This window comes from Uranotaenia lowii, chromosome 1 (assembly GCF_029784155.1).
Source record: "Uranotaenia lowii strain MFRU-FL chromosome 1, ASM2978415v1, whole genome shotgun sequence".
Lineage (NCBI taxonomy): Eukaryota > Metazoa > Arthropoda > Insecta > Diptera > Culicidae > Uranotaenia > Uranotaenia lowii.
In genome coordinates, this window is record NC_073691.1 from 119,735,312 (window position 1) to 119,755,110 (window position 19,799).

Consider the following 19,799-nt stretch of genomic DNA (forward strand, 5'->3'; position numbering starts at 1 on the left):
TTTGGCCTCAAAAACATATGGAATTTGTTGCGACAATAGCAATCGCTTATGAATTGTGTAGTTATGTAATGACTAGACTGACGAAACATCAATAAAGATAACTCTATTCCACCACTGAAACCTGGGTTTTGCAACAAAACTTAACCATTTGGTAGGGTTTTAAGTCATTTCTAGAGTTTGTTATGATCGCTGTTAAAGTTTTGTAACCTTTTTTTTAAATCTACAATTTAAAAAATCACTTACAAGTGTCTTATGAAATCGATATGTGATGCGAAAATAGTGTAAGGCTAGTGTATTCGATTCAGTCATAAATATAGTTGTTCAAGAATACATGCACTTACGATTTTTGGCATTGCGCGGTTGTCTCAAACGTCGTTTTGCATATTGATTAAATATCGCCGTGTTTTCCACGAATTATTCTTTAATATGCAACCAATAAAGTTTTTTTTTCTATGCAGGGGTTAACAAGATAAAGTTTTCTTCCTCCCTCGTCCGAAACATCAGACGACTTTTCAGCAATTTCAAATTTTTTTACGGTATCTAAGATTTCAGTTCTGTTCAACGCCGGAATTTACTGAAATGTTTTGGAAACGTTTAATTTCAGTTGACAAAAAAAATTTAATTCCGTTACGTCATATCACACGATCAACATTTTATCTGAAACTGCACCTAGATTAGAGTAATGATTCGTTCATTAAATTCACCCGTTGTCACTTCTACATTTCTCAACCCATTTTAATTCTGTTAAAGACATTGATCGCGTCTTCAAAATTTTGAAGAGATTTCGATTTTTTATTTCATTGTAAATCCAGCCAGAAACACCCTCTAAATATTGTTGCGTCACAACTTTAAAAGTTCCCCCACCCTCAACAAATCCAAAGCTATAAATAATAATTTGCTCATAATATCTTGAAAACCTGAAAGCAGTTGACATTCGCCATGATTTTGTTCACATACCGTAGTTTTTGAAACCCGTTCAGTGAGAAAAAGTGTGAGAATTTATCAAAATGTAAAATTATGTTAATAAAAATGAACTTACTGAATGTCCATACATATCTCGTTTTCTACAAGTCGAAAGTGATTTTCTTAAATGCGGAACAAAGCTGAAGAATTCACCTTTGAAATGGCGCAAAGGAATATAGAAAAATGACTTTGTGGTGGACAGGCGCCTGGAATGGGTCTATTACTAGCGTTTTTTTTTACCGTCCATGGAAGAAGAATAATTTAATACTTTATAATAATCAAATACTGACGTAAGCGACTAAGATAAGACCTTCTCACGAAAAGGAAGAATACTGTTTTTTGAAATTTATGAATTTGCGTTTTTTTTTCGAAGGATTTTATGGGCGCATTTTGAGCTAGTTCTTCATATGATTAATCGAGAAAATTGCATGTTAATGCCTGTAGAATAACAAACAACCTGATGAAAATAATTGAAGACCGCATTATCATAAAGGTAATAATAAAAAAAGTTATGAAAGTTCAAAACTTAGACGTGGTAAAGTGCGAGCAAAATTTTGAACTTGCTTGCCATTTTGTCATTAAATTGTCGATTTCATTAATTGTTATTGCGTATGGAGAAAGTTCATAACGCCCCATGTAGCTGATACGTGCCACTCGTGTTTTTTAATGAAACTGTAACATTTTAAGCCTGTAAAATTCTACCAATATATTTTAAGTGCTATGTTTTGGCCTGAGTCCTGACAAGTATAAATATTTCTTTAAATTGTCCCTGAGTTTTAAAAATTTCACAATTCAGTTTTTTTATGTCAATTTGAAGATGCTTTCGATAAGCTTTCACCAATCAAAGAAAAATAGAGGAAGATAGACGAAAATCTAAAACAAGACTTTATGATAAAAAATTATGCTAAAATATGCTTTCCATGGGTATATTTCATCACGGCCCATGCGCTCATAATAACGCGCCAATAGTAAAATGGTAAAAATGGCATTAACTTTTCAAAACGGCAAATTTTGTTTTCGGTCTGCGGCTGTTATCGGTGTTCTACACTCCGGACAGTGGTCAAAAATGCGAAAAACCTGATTTTGTTTAGTTCACATTTTAGGTTATTGGTGTTCTCAGAGAAGTTTGTCAGTAAAATAAGCTCTATAATAAAAACTATTTTTTTTCTGATTAATCTCTCTACAAGTGAGATAAAATTCTCGACTTCTCTATTCTAGGTTTAAGCTCTTCGATGTCTTCAATTAACTTGCTTAAAATTAAATTTTCTACATCTTTGTCTCAGATGTCAAGTTTCTAAAGTAGGAATTACTCTCCGAGCTATAGGCAAAATAGAAAACTTGACCTCCTAAAATCAGTTTATTAAAAATAATTTTTTTCAGTTAGTTTCAAGCTTAATAGAAAGTTGTTTGTCTCATCAAAATACACCACTTTGTTGAACATTTCAAGTTTGTAAAATGTAATACTGCAGAGCTATGTAAAAAAGATGTAGATTTTCTACAGTAGACTGATTTGCATCACATTAATATCTAGCCTAAGATAAGGCTATAACATTCTGAATCCTCCTAAAAAAGCTGGCTCCAAAAAGATCGCAGGTAGTTTTTATCCATATATGAATAATGATAAAGAAAAAGTGATCCAATCCTAATGTAATGTACTTTTGAAATATCTGACTTCCTTAAGAAGAATAAGAAATTGTTTTCAGATCGGTATTTATAATGTTAAACTCTCGATTAGCAATGCAACGAGTGAAAATCTGAACCATTAAAAAATATTTAAGGCACCATTTTGGTGGAGAAAAATAAAACCTTTTTGCCCAAATTGAATGCTACCGTCTGAGTTGTACTGCCGTTTGTTGATTGTACGTGGATTGAATTAAATTCACAGCCAGATTAGTACCGTACAATTTCCAGCACAGCCGATTGCCGATTCATTGATGTCGTATGGCGTACGTAGTGCCAGAATGAGAATACACTCGAGTAAGTACAGCCGTTGTTGCATTTTTATTACCGCGACCAAAAATAACGACGATGCCGCGCCGTCAACAGTGACATTCGATAGCACCCACTGGCAAGCAAGCAGCTAGTTTCTCGTTTGAAGTGTTCTCCGGAGTACTGAAAATAATGATTATTTTAACGGAATCACATCCTGTTGTGTTTGTGGAACTTCGCACTGCACTATCTATCTATAGCTTTGCGTACATATTAGCATCCGTCGTTGTTGGGACTGAGTTGAAACGACCGACATACAGACATACCCACATATTCAGAAAATCGAACTCGAATGCAGCCTTACATAGTTTATGGGGTGCGGACAAATCGTGTCAGAACTGTACAGAAGAACGCTGCGTCTGACGATTCGGAACGTCGACCGCATCAACAATATAATGCAGCATGTCGATGGCCGAAAAACGAGTTTCTACGAAACGGAATGATAGAAATTACTGACCTCCTTTCGCTTCCCGAAATCAATTGTGCCCGACTACCAAAATAACATAAATTTAGAACGTGCGTGTCTGACTACTGTTCGATGCGCCTCCTCCCAGGGCATTCACTCACGGTGCTTGGGGACACAGATCCAGGAATGACAACACATATTTGGTATGCAATAATCTATGCACTTTTCAGAGAACTTCGGCTCCATTTGGAGGAACGAGAAATTTAGCAGTGTTGGATTGGATTTTGCTGGTTTAAACATAATCATCGAATATTGGAACTTACTGCATCCTGTGCCTAGGACTGGTGAAATGCAATTCACCGGAACTTCAGGCAAAGCCATTCGTTATGATGCAGATTTTTCAACGGAAGAATTGGCATACTCCACTAGTTGAGATAAATAAATGATTACTTATTTCAATACCTGGAAATTGATGCAATTCCAGCACTTTTTCATGCCCCGATGATACCTACCTTACTGGTAATTTAGCGAACATCTATTTTGCAGGACAGTCGTCCGGCATTCTCACAACATGTCCTGCCCAGCGCATCCGGCCAGCCTTCACCACCTTCTGGAAACTAGGCTCGCCGTAGAGTCGCTTGAGCTCGTGGTTCATCATGCGCCTCCACATTCCGTTCTCCTACACGCCGCCAAAGATGGTTTTTAACACTCGTCGCTCGAATACTCCGAGCGAGTGTGCGCAGATCCTTCTCGAACAATATCCATGTCTCGTACCCGTGTAGAACAACCGGTGTAATGAGCGTCATAGACAGGTTACACTTAAAGGTCACCAGCTTCCAGTAAATCTGAACATGATTTCCCCCTTTCTCTGTCATACTCCACTAGTTGAGATAAATAAATGATTACTTATTTCAATAACTTCCCCCCTTTCTCTGTCATTACTTTGGCTTGATGTAGTCCTCTCACACTGCACGAGGATTATATCACGTGAGGCGCTGCTTGGGTGCTTCATTCCCCACATGTTTTCTTCTACCGAACACGCAGGATCCTCCGAAATCTTTTTGAAATAACAGCAGTCTCTTCCTCCCAACAGATTTGCTGCTAAATCTGTATGAGTATCAATTCAGTTTGTTATTCTATCGCACACTAGGGAATTTCGTTAAAAAAAAAGGTACCTATTTTGATGAGGACATGAGGATTCGATTGGTTTCACCACAAGCTCTTAATCGACAAACTGAAAAAAAAAAGGATTCCCAACTTGGCTTGTAAAATGGCTCGAACCATATCATTCGACAGGGTCGCATCAAATCCCAAAACTTCACTGTACCCTCTGGAGTTCCTCAAGGGAGTCATTTGAGTCCAGTTCACTACTGTCCAACTTTTTTATGAGCGACCTTTGTGATATAACCGATTCTGAATTAGTGTTCTACGCTGACGATCTAAAAATGTATCGTTCAATATCATAATATTCAGACTGTTTGTCACGTCCCTGCAGCAGGATCTCGATAAGCTTTTGTTCTGGAGCCAAGTGATCGGCGGTATGAAACTACTTGAATCTGTCCAGAAGCGATTTTGAAGGTACGCACCTCCTAATCTACTCTGGAATGAACCTCAGAGGCTTCCACCTAACCATTACCAATGTGAGATCCTGAACATCGAACCGATCGGCTAACGAATTATACTTCTCCGTCGCCTGTTTATATTTGACATTATATCCGGGGATATAGACAGTGCTAAATAAATAAAAATAAATTTGAATATTTTGAATGAAACCTGATTTCGGATTATATAGGGGAGAGTGGGGTATCGTGGGCCATGGGGAAACGTGGGCCACTTTTAATATCTCAGATGTGTGATGAGATAAAAATCTCAAACCAACTGTCATCGTCGTCGCTTTGCGTGAGCATATATTTCTATATAATGTTGACTGAAATACGCATCATATGCTTCTTTTATTTATCGAGGTAAAAAAAGTTAGAAAAATTTACTTTCATAATTAATAAAACACCCGCTAATTTCATCGATGGGGAACCTAAAGTGCATAACAAAAATATGCTCATAAGCTTATGATCTTATTTTTGTCATGATCTTTCACGCGGAAAAGGAATTTTTGATGAAACATCAATAAGTCACACAAACGCAACCAATTTGCAAATCATAGCTTGTGGGGAATCGTGGGCCACAAATCTTGAACTACCTATATTTTTATCTTTTTATACACATTCAGATCTTAAAATACGTTTTTCCTATCTGTAAAGTTTTCTTACGCCAAATGAAGAATTATTGGAAATATTTTGTCCATCCTATTTAAGAAATTTTGCCAAAACGTTCGCGAGCCAGGTTTTGGAATCTATTCGATCATACACAGCTCTCTTTTTTATTTCATCATCTGAAATTGCTTTGAAATAACGAAATGAAAAAGGAAATCACAGTTTTGGGTCAACTGATAAACTTTGCATGTTATTTGGTCAATTTGGATTTGGTGGCCCACGATTCCCCACCATTTTTCAAAATCCAAAAAATATTGCTTTTTGTAAAACAGTCAGAATTTGGGGAAAATAACTTATTAAAAATTTTGAAAAAATACCTTATGATACCTTGAAAATGTAGAAAACTATACCATTTTTTATTTTCATTTTATCTTTTATAGTAAAGAAGTTATGGAACAACGAAAAAAAGTGGCCCATGATTCCCCACTCTCCCATACTTATATTTCATTTTTTTCATTTATTTGCACCCTGGATTACGTTCGAACCACTCGGAAAGAAAACGTTTTTAAATTGTGGATCATCGGTAGTGTGTTTCTCACAATCCACCAAAAAAATCCAATCATGAAAAAGTGTTCAATACTTCGACAAAGCTTAGTAAAAATTGTACACCAATATATTAACACAAAGAAAATTATGTCGTTAATAAAACCCTATAGGTGTTCACGATGAAATTGCACACTATGAAATTCTTTTAACTTTTTAGCCGTTGGGTAGAATTTTATGAAAATTCGGGTGACTTTAGTTCATAGTGCATTGTTTACATCCTGCAAGTTTTAAAGTCCTGTGATCCAAGCTCGTGGAAATGGGGTCGAAAGAACAGCTCGTGCGTGGTAAAATCTTGCGCATTTATCACGAGAACAAGGATCTCTTGCATCGTTCCATCACTAAAACGTTGGAAATCGAGAATTCCACGGTGTCTCGAGTGATTAAGCGGTTCGAGGAACGATTGACCGTCGATCGGAAGCCCAGATGTGAAGGAAAAAGTATTCCGTACAACACCAAAAATCACAACCGCGAAGTTGGAGCCTTCAACCGAAATCCAAACGCCTCCGTTCGGGATGTGGCTAAGAAGCTGCACCTAAGCCGAAGTTTAGTCCAGAAGGCCAAAACTATGGCCTTTTTGAGGCTAAGGATAAGTTCAGCGCACCGGGGGGGGGGGGGGGGGGGGGGGCACCTTCTTAAACGACCTAAGGTAGTGGAAACAGTCGAGGAACTGAAGAAAGTATGGGTTTTGTTACCATTTGAGTCGTAACCCTATGCCACTCACGAAGAGTAGCCATAAGCAAACGCCTAGATGTTGCCTGGTTTATGTAGCATCGTGTCCCGTGTAAATGAATAGTCCATTATCAATATTAATAAAATTCCTAAATAAAAAATATTAAAATTAAAACATGTAATAAAAATTATAAAATAATTGGATAGGGAACTCCTAACCGGCACATCAAATTTAAAAACACATTCCACAAAACACTTACCACAAAAAACACAAAACTGGAATAAAGGGATATAGGCTAGAGAGAGACAACACGCTAAAGGGGGAAAGAAAAGATAAGGGACAATCACTATTGAAAAAGTGGAAAAGGGAATTAGGCAATATTCGCTACCGGGGACATGAGGTTCTTTTCCAGGTCATCTTTCGAAACAGCAACATCGGTTGAGAGTGAAAAGTTCAGTGCCTGTAAAGTAAACGAAATCAAGTAACTAGTGTTCTCTCCCGGTAGCTCGCCAATTCGCTAATTCCCGGAATTCCACAGGACCCATTAATCTTAGCCTGGATTCGCAAGCTTTCTAGGCCGCACCATCGTCACCCGTCGCCCAGTATACCCGACCGCCATCCTCAACCAGCAGCAAAATCCGGAAGTTGCCCCGACACACTAAATGCGCTTACCGAAGGTTGAACGGTGAGTGTAAGGGTTAGCGACTCTAGCCAGCGATTAGCGACATCCGCTCGACGCTCAACAACCAGCGTTTGATCATAGTTTGAACCTTCGAAAGTTCCCCGAAAACCCTGAGCCGTGAATACGGCGCCGCCATTGCTCCGTTCCCCACGTGTGGTCCCAAAACCCCGAGGTATCCCGCAGCAGCAAAGTTCCAGTTGGCCGGCCACCCCACAGACTACACATAACACAGAGACTCGAATGTGAGTAGGACTAATAAAAGTTTAAATATTAACGACCGTTGTTTAGGTTTCCTTGGTCCAGTGTCACTTCGTTGTCAGAATCCGACCCGAGGTTCTTCGTAACCTCTGCTCCGCTGAGCCAACCAAAAGAGGCCGCATGAGGTACACCCTCACCAGAGTCCCCGTGGCTTGACCAGGGATTCGAGGGCTATTGTAGCAGGCCGAGAAATCTCATGGCCAGGGTTAAAGCCAATGCGTAAATGACAATGTATGGGCATTTGCGTATGGACTGACAGTTTTTGAGGTTATTTTCCCCTATCTCATCGGTACACTCCCAGCAACTCTATCCGTTTTGATTTTTAAGGGTTTATTAAGGTACAGGGTTTTATGAATTGATTGTTCACGATATAAATTTTCTTTGTGTTAAAACCTTGGTGTGTGAAAACTAGCAGCCGGCCGGCGACCATCCGGTCAATTTTGAATTAGTTTTTCCAAGGATTGAAATGTGTTAATGCAAAGCCTAGCATAATGTCACGAACACTACCTTTGCGAATAGGACTATAACTTGGATAGCTTAAACGTATATTTAAAACCAGAGCTTCAGGGCGTATAAATTTTAAGAGTCAAGATATTAAATCAAAAAGTTTCATTACCTTTTAAATTTAAAAAAATTGAGTTTTTTAGCGTATTACTCTGAAAATGCATTAATTAGATACGTTCTCTGTCAGTCATTTCGTCGAACGGCAGTAGACGCTTTAATCTCCTTTTGCGGTTAAAAAATAAGCCGGTTTGGGTCATATAGACCTGGATTACTAAATATTTTGGCTGTATCTTCGAAACTACAGAACCGATTTCCATAAATTAAACCAATTCGGAATCGTCTTATGCATGGATCACTACAAATCTAGACGCACTGTTTATTATACCATAGCGCTCCTAGTTGTCGGATCTGGAATTTTTTGACAATACTTTGTTGGGAAATGTTTCCTCTATCAGTGCTGAAAATTTCATTACGATTCGTTTTGTTCCAAAAAAGTTACACGTGATCGAAGCCGCGAGACGAAAATTAGTTTTGGACACTCAAGTCAAAACCCGAAGTGGTCGGGTTCAAAAATCGCGAAATCGTTAAAAATGGTCAAATCAACCGCTTGTAGCGTTCTCAAACGTTTCCGTGAGATGCATACTATCGATCGGCAGGTTCATACCAAGCGTCATAGTGGAATTAAGTATCGGAAACTGCATTTGAAGGTGTTGAGAACGATTAAGGCAAGCACAGGGTAGTCGGACTACGACATCGCCAAGAAATTCAACGCCGACCGGTGCACCGTCAGCAGAATTCGTCTACGCGAAGGAATACGATCCTATCGGGCCGATAACCAACCAAACCGGACATTGAAGCAGAATTTAGTAGCCAAAGGACGTGCCCGGAAGTTATACAACAAGATGCTTCCTCATGAATGACGAAACGTACGTAAAGATGGGTTTTGGGCAGCTTCCAGGCCAAAATTTTTATAAAGCCACTGCAGTGGTGCACTGCACTGGTCGGGGTGATGTCCCCGGCAAGTTCGAATTCGTTTTTGCCGATAAGTTTGCAACAAAGTGTTTGATCTGGCAAGGTATTTGCAGCTGCGGATGAAAAACCCCGGGTTTTGTGAAAAACAAGACCATGGAGTCCGAAATATACAAGAAGGAGTGCATGAAAAACGTTTTTTTTTCGAACATTAGATCTCACAAAGGACCAGTAAAGTTTTCGCCAGATTTGGCAACCTGCCACTACAGCAAAGAGTGGTATGGGGCCAACGGGTAGATTTTGTCGAAAAGGACATCAACCTGCCAAACTGCCCTCAATTTCGCCCTATCTAAAAATTTTGGGCAATTGTCAAGCGGAAGATGAAGAAGAATGGTCTGACGACTCGGGATGCAACAGAGATGAAGAGATTGTGGAACAAAATGGCCGCTGAGGTCATCGAATAGGGTGTCCAAATTATAATGAGTGGTACTTGACGGAATGTTCGAAAATTCATCAAAAAACATCGGAATATTTTTTTTATTATTTTTCCTTTAAAGTTCAATAAAAACCCTACATTTTAAGTTCAAAACATTTTGATTTCGTTTACATAGCTCCGAGATAGACCCGTTTTAATGCGTCCAGATTTGTAGTGATCCATGCTTTACATGTTCACTGCCTATTTACAAAGAAAAAAATAATTACAATTTTCATGGCGATAAAATAACCAAAAAATGGCGTTTTTTAAATAAGGATCGCGACCATCCCGGTTCAAATAATGTAATTTCTATAGGTTAGCTAAATTGAAGCTGCTTTAAAGATTCATATAGAGTAATAAAAGTTTGTGGTTGCTTATGTCATATGTCATGAATGAAAATATAAAGAGAATATAAAATCAGTAAAATAATATATATCATTGATTTCCTTCTTGAAAACCATTGTATTTTTTTTTACTGAATAATTAGCTTATATTTATAAAACTGTGTCGATAAAACATGAAAACCAATGGAAATTGACTAAATTTCATTTTTTTGTGATATTTTTATCACAATAAGAACCGCAAAAGTCATACAACTAGCGATTCTGGAAATTGGTTGAGCCATTTTTCAACATAAAATGAATTAAATGTGCAGATACCGAATTCTAGAGTTAGTTGAAGTGAGGAATCAGATTTCCTCTATTATTTAACAAAAAAAATTCTCATTTCAAAGTAGATATGCTGAGGGTTACAAAAAACATAAGTATAAGTCGATATACCTCAGATTTAGTCCTAAGTATGTTAAAATTCTATTTCTTAATACAAGAATTGGTCACCCTATCAGTCTTTTCATTGTTAATGCTAACATGCATTCTTAGATTAATAAGTTCGACAAATTTCAATACCATCCACCATACCTGGACCCAATGGCTTCGTATGAACTGTTATGGATGAATGTATTGTGTTGATGTAGGTATATTTTGGAAGAACGAGTCAATCAGGTGGTCTAGTTTACTTACAGCTATTCCGGCATCCGTGTTTATATCTAACCAGCAGGCAACTGATTGAACATTCTTATTGTATAGTCAGATTTAGGAGGGAATACATATTACCTGTCGGCAACCTATGGGATTCGAACCCAAAAGTTGCCGATACCGGGAATCGAACCTACTACGCCTGGCATACCAAAACCAGACTCGCACAAGCCTATCCACTAGACCACATCGGCGCTTCTGAATTTTAACTTTCAGATTTGTATTGTGTACTGAAAAATCAACATCATTTTTTTTCTTCTGTAGAACTGAGACTGCTAATGGGTTTTGTGCCAATTTATAAATTCTCTAATGGATTTTTTTTTCTGAACAACTTTTTTGGAGACCTTAAATTCGTATCGTAAAACGAAGCGAATTAAACATTCTTCTACGGATAAGGATTTCAACTATGATACACAGTCTGTGTTTTGTTATAAAATGAATGCCATTAAATAGTTTTACATTAAAAAAAACTTAATCCGCCTCTCCAGTCATTTTTGGGGACTTTCCTTTTTTCTAATTAATTATAAATTAGTTTAATTATGAGGAACCAAAAAAAATGAACAAATTTGCAGCGTGTTTCAGCATTAATCATCATCGAAAGGAATTTATTGTCTGGCACCCAACATGCCAAAAGAGCCAACTCAGCGGTAACATTCACCTAGAACCTTGTGAAACACAATTTGGACATATATTTGATCACTTTCAATCGAGAAGGGCCTGTGCTCTAAATACATGTTTGAGCACAAAATTCACGATCCACTCGCGGCGTTGCCTACTAGCGCAAGCAACCTTCCGTTCGCTCTGATTGATTCTAACAACCCCTTTTTTAGAACGGAATTGGACTAGCGATACTTTTTTTTTTTGTTTTTGTTGTTTGTTGTTCTCAACCATTGCGCTGGTGTCTTAACAAGAATTTGTTGGCTCGTGGCATTTTATTTTGGGTTTGTTTTTTTTTCTTGAGCCACTACCGTTTTGAATGCACCCCCATGCTCTATGTATGTCTTATATCCAATGTCTTGGCCGGGGGGGATCGAAGCCCCTGGAATTTTTTAACTTTATGTCGATACCTACCTACTTGAGAGAATTTTCTGTCTAGCGACGACGACGAGAGCCGGCCGGTGGTGGCGAGAATGTGGGCCTAGTGAGCGTGAGCACAAATTGTCTCGAAAGGAGCGACGATCGGCTGGGTAGAAGCTTAGCGTACGATCCGATCGTGCGATCCACTAAGCCAACAAGAAGTTTCAATGCATGAATAAGAAACGAACTTCTCGCGGGACCCCAAAACGAGCACTTCCAAGCCATAACAGCCAATCTCGCAGATGTATGAGTATTGCGGGTAGCTTGTAGTTAAGTCGGTACTAGACTTGATTCGTTAAAAATGGTTGAGTTGAGACAAATGTGCTAAGAAACTCCCGAAGAGACGCGACTCGCGCATGCTATGTTTGTTATGTCGTTGTTGCTGTTGATGTTTTTTTTCCCTTCTTTTCTACTGTCATGGGCTGCTGAGGTGTCGCGCGTACGGTGGCTCTCACGAGGGCGCGCGAATGGTTTGGCCATTTTTTTCATACCCTAGTAGAGTGCAACTTTGCCGCCATTGCGCTAGTGTTGGTGTGGCGATAAACGAAAAATGCTTTTTCCACCTACTGGGGTATAAAAACCGATTGTAAAATTATCTTTTAATACAGTTTTCTTAGAGGTTTCGTGGCGTTCGGATAATCCTTGTTAGCAAAAGTGCCCGCAGCAGTTTGGGTGTTTAGAAACTAGACCATTCTAGACTCGGCAGTGATTCGGTGTGAATAACTCTAAAGTTCTGGACATTCCTTTCGCTGGAAAGCGTGTGAAGTGACTATTCCTTGTGGAAAAGGACATTTTCGGTTTCATTTGTGGTTTCATTTTTTCGGAAGCGGAAACGTGAAATTTTCATAGTGTTAATCATGAAGTACAGCATAGTTTTTGTGGTTGCTTTGTTTGGAGCCGGTATGTACATCTTTTAAGCTATAAAAACAACTGAACTGAAACAATTGAAAAAAAAAGCCAACCAAATTTGTGCTTGAGAACCGATCGAGTGGTGATTCTGGTGGGAATGGACATTGGAAGGGATTGAAAAAGGCTGGTTTTCCTGGTTTTCTACCAATCAGGACGTCTATACTGTATTCGTTTGTATCGTTAGTTAAAGTGAGAAAGCACGAGGAACTCTGTGGTCACAATCTCTAGCCGCTTCATAGTGGATTGTTCAACTTTTACTGCTATTGCCTGTGGGGATTGCCTTGGACATTATATAAATTTTTCTCAGTATCTAGTAGTCTAATCTACTTCGAAGTAGTGAAAGGAACTGTTAGTACTGTTTTGCAGTACTATGGAATTGGATTGTCGGAGCATACAGTGCACAAAAGTGACGCATCGAAGGCAGCAACGTTAGAATAATTCAATTTTCAGTTTGATTCGGCATGCATGATTAGTGGTATATGATTTGGCACTGAAGGTATAAAAAGACCAGTGATTTTTTTCGTATATAGATAATAAAGTTTATTAGTGAAATTATTTAACTAAATTAAATCAAGTCAAAAACTAATTATCTGTCAACGTGAAAGGGTTAAAGAAAATCTGAAATATTTTCTAATTTCAAGTTTCCCTGAAAATAATAAATAATTGTTTTAAAAAAAATGGCTGTTTGAATTATTGTACTGAAATATGTGATAGTGGAATCCTGTATGAATAATATAAAAATGGTGTCAATTGAATGTTGAGAAAAATTGTCGCCTCAAGCATCTTTGAACATAACTTTTGAAATCAAAATTGAGTTGTTTATTTAAAAATTATATTTTCCTAACTGTAACCAGAAATGAGCACAATTAAAAAAATCATTTATTAGTTTTTTTAAAAATAAACTTCCACTCACTCCACTCGCTATTAGTGGAACTTGATTTTCCCCTTAAATCTATAGAGAAAATGATAGCTAGAATCTTTAAAGTGCTAAATTTTCGAACCCATAGGAAAAATACTGTTGAGATCTTAGGTTGTTTTAACTAGAAATTTCTAGCTAGGTTGATACTAGAGGTGCTGAAATGACATTTTAGTTAAAATGTGATAAGATTGATTAATATTTGATAAGAACCTGTCCGTATTTCATAAAGTGTTGCATAATATGAGTTACATGCTAATTAATTTCATCGTTTTGAGCTTCTCTGTAGTCTTTTAAGAATCAACTAACTTAGATGTTGACCACCACTTCTTATATGACTCACAAGGACTTTCTAGATAATTCGTACAATCAAAAGGCGGTGGGTTTATCATGAAATGCTAAATAACTCAACCGTACAACATAATTTACGCAGTAATTCGAGCCGAGGTCACCCAGTTCGAAAAAACTCAGATGTATTCCTTCTCACTCAATGAGAAGTCCCATGTCACTGGGTGTGGTTCGTTCAGCTTTGGGGTATACTAAGTTTACCCTAAAATAACCACTTGCTCGTGGATTTTTTCTCTTTCACTGGTCTCGTTCCACCGCAATATTATACGACCACATAACACGCCCGCGGTGAATTTCTTGAGAAACCTGAAGATCGAATCGAAGGAAAACGAAATGTGCGAAACCAACCGCGCGTTCGGTTCAGCTCATTAGGATAAACGCACAGCCGCCTTCGATGATCACTGGCCTGGCGCTCCGTGTACTACTGACCTTGGCACGCTTCAGACGTAAACTCGTACACGATGGGATGCGAGATGTCAATATCTGTGCCTACTTCGTAGCAGCAGGTTATGCAATGGCGATCGAAGTTGGCGTGGTGACACATTTATTTATTTTTTGGAGAACCAGTTTATTCAACAACTAGCTTTACCTGGCTGCTGTGGAGATTAAAGACCTTGTAGACCTTGAGATAGCCAAACTAGGTTGGGCTGCCTTTTTTCGGAATGGATGTTTACGACTTTCTGGAATTTGATCCGCTCAAATTTTGTCTTCCTGAATATGGGACGATGATTAGCGAGAGGGTGAGCGATTTATTGCCAACGTTGGCGTTCAGCATTGAGTAAGAGCTCAATTAGTATTCATGGATTCGGAGGATATGCTGCTTCACATAATCCCCCCTGTCTTCGACACGCCTAATCAAGTGGCGTATCATAGAAACCAAGAGCTCATAAAGCAATTTTTTATCATTCGCCCCCCTCGTGCAACGATTTGTGTATTACGCTGCTCTTTGAAGAAACGAGGTCGTACTTTGCCATATATATAATTTACGCGTAAAACTCCACCGATAAATGAATTCGACAAAAGTTGGCATTCCGTCCACGTTCCGGATTATTCATGATGTTTTCCGCGCTCGCTCTTTCCCCGGCTCAGTCCTAACCGGTGCGATGGTCAGCTAGTATAGTGAGGTTTTGTGGTTGTGCCACCCACCCCATGCTTCTTTCTTTTACGTCGATCACGAATTCGCGTACAGTTCGTTGACAGCTCTATCGTTAGACTCACTGTTGCTGACAAATGCGTGATCAAATTAGTTAATTTTCCTGATTGAAATCTTGTCCGGACTCTCCTGTTGCGCTTCCACTCCATTAGCGATTACACCAATATGGATTCCAGAAAACAAGCCAACACTCTTCAGTATAAAAGAAGATTCTTGACGATGGAGTACCATCCAGCTTTAGTATACCTGAACAACTTTGTCGATTATGACTAGTTGTTTGTCTTAATGAGGCTTAGTCCATCATAGATAAGAAGAGAATCGCTTTTGGCCACCGGAAAAAGGGCAAAAGAATCGATCCCTGCTGGAAAAATACCAAACGTGCAAAAAAAAGGAATCGTTTTTTCTGACCTTTCTCCAGATTAAACTTGTACTCAACGGAACGCCAGGCACAACAGTAAAGTGCTTTTTCATTACTGACTGTCTACAACAGTTGTTACCATTAGTAGTGAGTCTTCTTTAGTCGAGAGAGTCAACAAGTATGAAATCTGCCCGGGCAACAAGCTTATACAGAGCTATTCGTGGCTCCTTGTCCTGAGCTTCCCTGATTCCGTTTTACAACCTTCAATCAAGATTATTTCATTGAGATAACCTGCCGTGGTTGGACTATGGCTGGTTGGTTTCTTACTTTGAAAGTTGGTACATTTGCTAGCCAACATCTTCTGAAGGCATTTGCCGAACTTCTGACGGTGCCAGACAACGACAAACCTGGAATCGAACGTTGTGTCACTCGGTTTGTTTTTTTTTCTCCACATCCGTAATATAGCACAATCCTATCGGACAAAAACTTTATGGGGAGCATTGAAACAACTCACCATCAATTAAACTTTAATCGATTTTTTTTCAATTGATTTAATCTCCTGTTCAAGTTCATTTTGAGTGTTTCATTTAATCAACTTAAGCGTTTTAGATACTTGATGAATTTTGATTACAAATTAAAGAAATGTATCAGTTGTATCTACACAGTTTATTTCAAATATTTTTATACCCAAGAGTATGGAACTAATCAACTCAGAATATTTTCTTTCAATGGTTGTGAGGTTTAAATTTCACAAGGTTTATTTTTAATCAGAGTTCAGGACAGCCTTTGAAAACTTAAGGTAATCTGTAATCGTCTATACACTATCTGCATTCACTACAGTGTCCGTATCCCCAAAGACATACGCCCACGGAAAGGATTGTAAATTAATTTTACTTCCTCAAGCCGTCCCGGTTGAATGACCCATTGCTTCAAGCAATCCATCAACACCTCCATCAGATATTAGAATGCTACCGCGCTCAAATCTTTCCCCCTTCTCATCCTCACTGGAGTGTCCGAGTTCAGGTGTTTGATAATCGCGATAAAATGATTAATTAATGATATCTTCCATTAGCCTGGTTGGAGCTGCGAGTGGTCCCCAGGCGTAATTTACCAGATCGAGTGTACCTACCCTACAAAGTACAATCGCAATGCAGCGGGCGAGTAGCTTCGATGCAAAATGGACACGTTAGTTTTGGCGTGTAATTAAATTAATCAACCGTATCAATCTCACTGGCTGCCAAAGCCACAAACCATCGATGACGTGCCTATACAACACAAATATGTAGGTAGTATGCAGTGACCATTTACTCAAGGCCACACAATTTATCGGTCTCTCTCTGTCTCTTTCACTATCCTTATTACCTTCACTCATCTGACTCGCGAACTAATTCACGTGCTCATAATTTATCTTTTGCATGCATAGTTGGCCATGAGACGACCAGCGCATTATACAAATCCAGGGAAATATTTGATTAGTGTAATTAAATTTTCCCGCTGCATCCTTCCTTGAGGTTAGTGGGTTGATGTTCTGCTTTGGAGTCAATAACACACACATATGTAGTTTCATGTTTTGATGTGCGTCACCTTAGAATGGTGAACATTTCAAAAACTATGCATAATCCTTCGGGTGTGAATTGCACACTTTGAGCTTCTCAGCTATGCACTTTCACCATGAAGGAAACGTTGAGCTCTATGAATTTTGCTAAATATTCACTTGGTAGTTTTAACTGTGTAAGTTCCGTTACTTAGAAAGTAAACAAGACCTCGCGGAACGACTAAATATTTGATTGTCACCTATGATAATCAGTATGTCACCACAATAACAATGTGAGCGGACTTAATGAAGTCTACCCGTGCCACCTAGAAGACGCTTGATGTCTCTTTCAACTAACGAACTGTGAAACATTCCAATCCACACATCGCTGCCCAAACTATAATACCGTCCTACTTATTGTAAGCCAATTATATCAACAGCAACAGTGTGTAGATTCTCAATATTTCATCCGCATTTGCTCCTCACAGACATTCGAATTTGGATTACTGTTTCAGGATTTTATCCGTTGAACGTGAATGTCATCAAACGACTGTAAAGTTGAATTCTTTTAATGATTCTATCAATGATTATTCTTATAACATTCAGTCACGATAAAGAAAATCTAAAAAGTTGAAACATTTCAATGATCACGGCAAAACTAGTCCAAAACAATTCCATGACCATGATGATATGTAAGAATCAATGTCAGCCAGACCAGTTTATTCACTCAGAGGCAGCCTTGTTTCAACCATCTCGTGAACCTTTCCGTCCACATCCACCGACTACGATAATTGCAGACATCATTTGGTCCAGATTGAAGTGAGCCTTAGGAAAGTCATGATCACCTCCACCATCAACGACCGAGGGTGATTGAACGAAAGTGATAGCTTTAACGATCGTGAGAGGGCACCTTCAAGATCCAGGAAGTCGTAATTACACGGACGTCACGTACAGACCCCGTCTGCGGCTATTTCGAACCATGTAGCTTACTTCAAGGTAACACACGACCTGATCTAATAACAACCTGCGATCCCGGTCGAGACGCCAGCCTGATCTTGTTTAATAGTGGAAATTTTCACCGACGGCCAGTACGGCGCTGTTTTAGAAACTAAAGATATCATGAACCTTTTGCACCAAGATCAGTTTAACCTCTCTTGTTAATATCTGTCCGGTTTGGTAGTAAATTGCCCACCTTGAGAGCCGTGACTGGATGGCCTCTTAGAAGACATAGATCTATCGCTATCGATCGCACGCAAATCGAAATGTACTAACAACATTCAGCCTGGCCAAGTGGCATAACGTGGGTTTCAGTCTGCTGGAAAGGAACCTTTTCTTTAAATTTCGAGGGGGGAATGTGGCTGGGGTAAAAAAGCCAGTGCAAGTTTGCAGCTTTGATCATGCAAGAAACGATCGGTAATGTTTTGCGCATTTATGTAATTGCCCTTACCGCGGAAGAGTGAACGCGAGGGAGTTGAATTTTGTCGTTCAGAAGAAGGCCGCCATAAATGTTCCAGTAAACAATTACCAATAATGGCTTTTGAATCGATAAATCTGAGAAAAACTAAACAATAATGAGATTTTTTTCAGAAGGTTTGAATTTTCCTGAATATGAATTTTAAATTAACTTTGAGGTTTTGTATTGAATAATGAATCTCTTCGAATTCTATTTTTCATAGGCCTTATTTTAGAAAGTTGATGAATGATTAAAAATGGTTGTGTTGCAGCATTCTAAAGCACTTTTCCTGTTGACAATACATTGTAGATTCCACCTAAAACTCGAGCTCAAGATAAATGAATGAAAATAAGGTGTTTTAAATAAGACAGCGTCCCTCCTCCTATCACATGCTTCAATTATTCGTTGAGAATAGAAAACTCATAAAAGTAACTTGGAGTACGTTTAAGAATAGTAATACAATTTGTTTATTTATAATTATAAATTGCCCTATAGATAATTATTTTAAAAAAAATCAGAAACTTCAAGATGTGCTTAGAAAGTAGAAGAGGGGGGGAACCAAATACATAATTTGTTTAGTCCTGACAGTGGCCGAACTCTTGCTCCGGCTTCTATGCAAGCTAATTTATGTGTTAATTAAATTCTATTATCCATTAATGCTCACGTACCAAGATTGGGCGTAGTCCGTTGAGCTTTGGTCTACTGTTGTGACTCAAGTGGCACTCCTCCCCCCTCTTCTTTAAGCGCTAGCCTCGATGAGTGCCTCTGACGAACTGTTGTTGGCACGAAGGTGGAATAGCAGAAGGGTTGTTATTGCTGTATCTAACATGAGGCCCCACTGGTTTCAGTCTGGCTTGTTTGGACCGTTTGGAGACACCTTTCACATACAGAATGTCGCGCAACTGAATCACAGTCCTTCCCTAGAACTCGGTTCATAAATGTCACGCATAAATCAAGGATGGTTTGAATCCACTCGTTCACTCAATCGCGATACACTCTTCAACGATTCACTCAAGCGCTCTTTCGGATCTCGCGAATCTTCGTCTGAACCGAACGCTGGTGGAAAAAGAATAACGTTGATCGAATCTGATTGTGAGTGCTGCTGGTTTTGAACGCTGGGCGCTTGCATACGGGCAGGTTTGAATCATGCAATGATGCAATCATCGACTTTCCTGGCTCCAGATATTCGTTCGCTGATCCGATTCAACTGGTTCAACTGAAAGAAGGAATCGAATCGGCAAATGATTGGCCCGCCGTTCGTTCAGATATCTTTCAATCGCCGAAC

General features: G+C 38.9%; 1 protein-coding gene across 1 annotated transcript in view; it reads left to right on the top strand.

The window, feature by feature from the left end:
• Positions 1-12,439: 12,439 nt before the first annotated feature.
• The window catches only part of LOC129739435 (protein obstructor-E), a 45,591-nt gene continuing 38,231 nt past the window's right edge, over positions 12,440-19,799 (top strand). Inside the window, exon 1 of the mRNA XM_055730887.1 lies at positions 12,440-12,743. Coding sequence (XP_055586862.1) covers positions 12,701-12,743 — 43 coding nt within the window. The 5' untranslated portion in view covers positions 12,440-12,700. The remainder of the gene's footprint in view (positions 12,744-19,799) is intronic.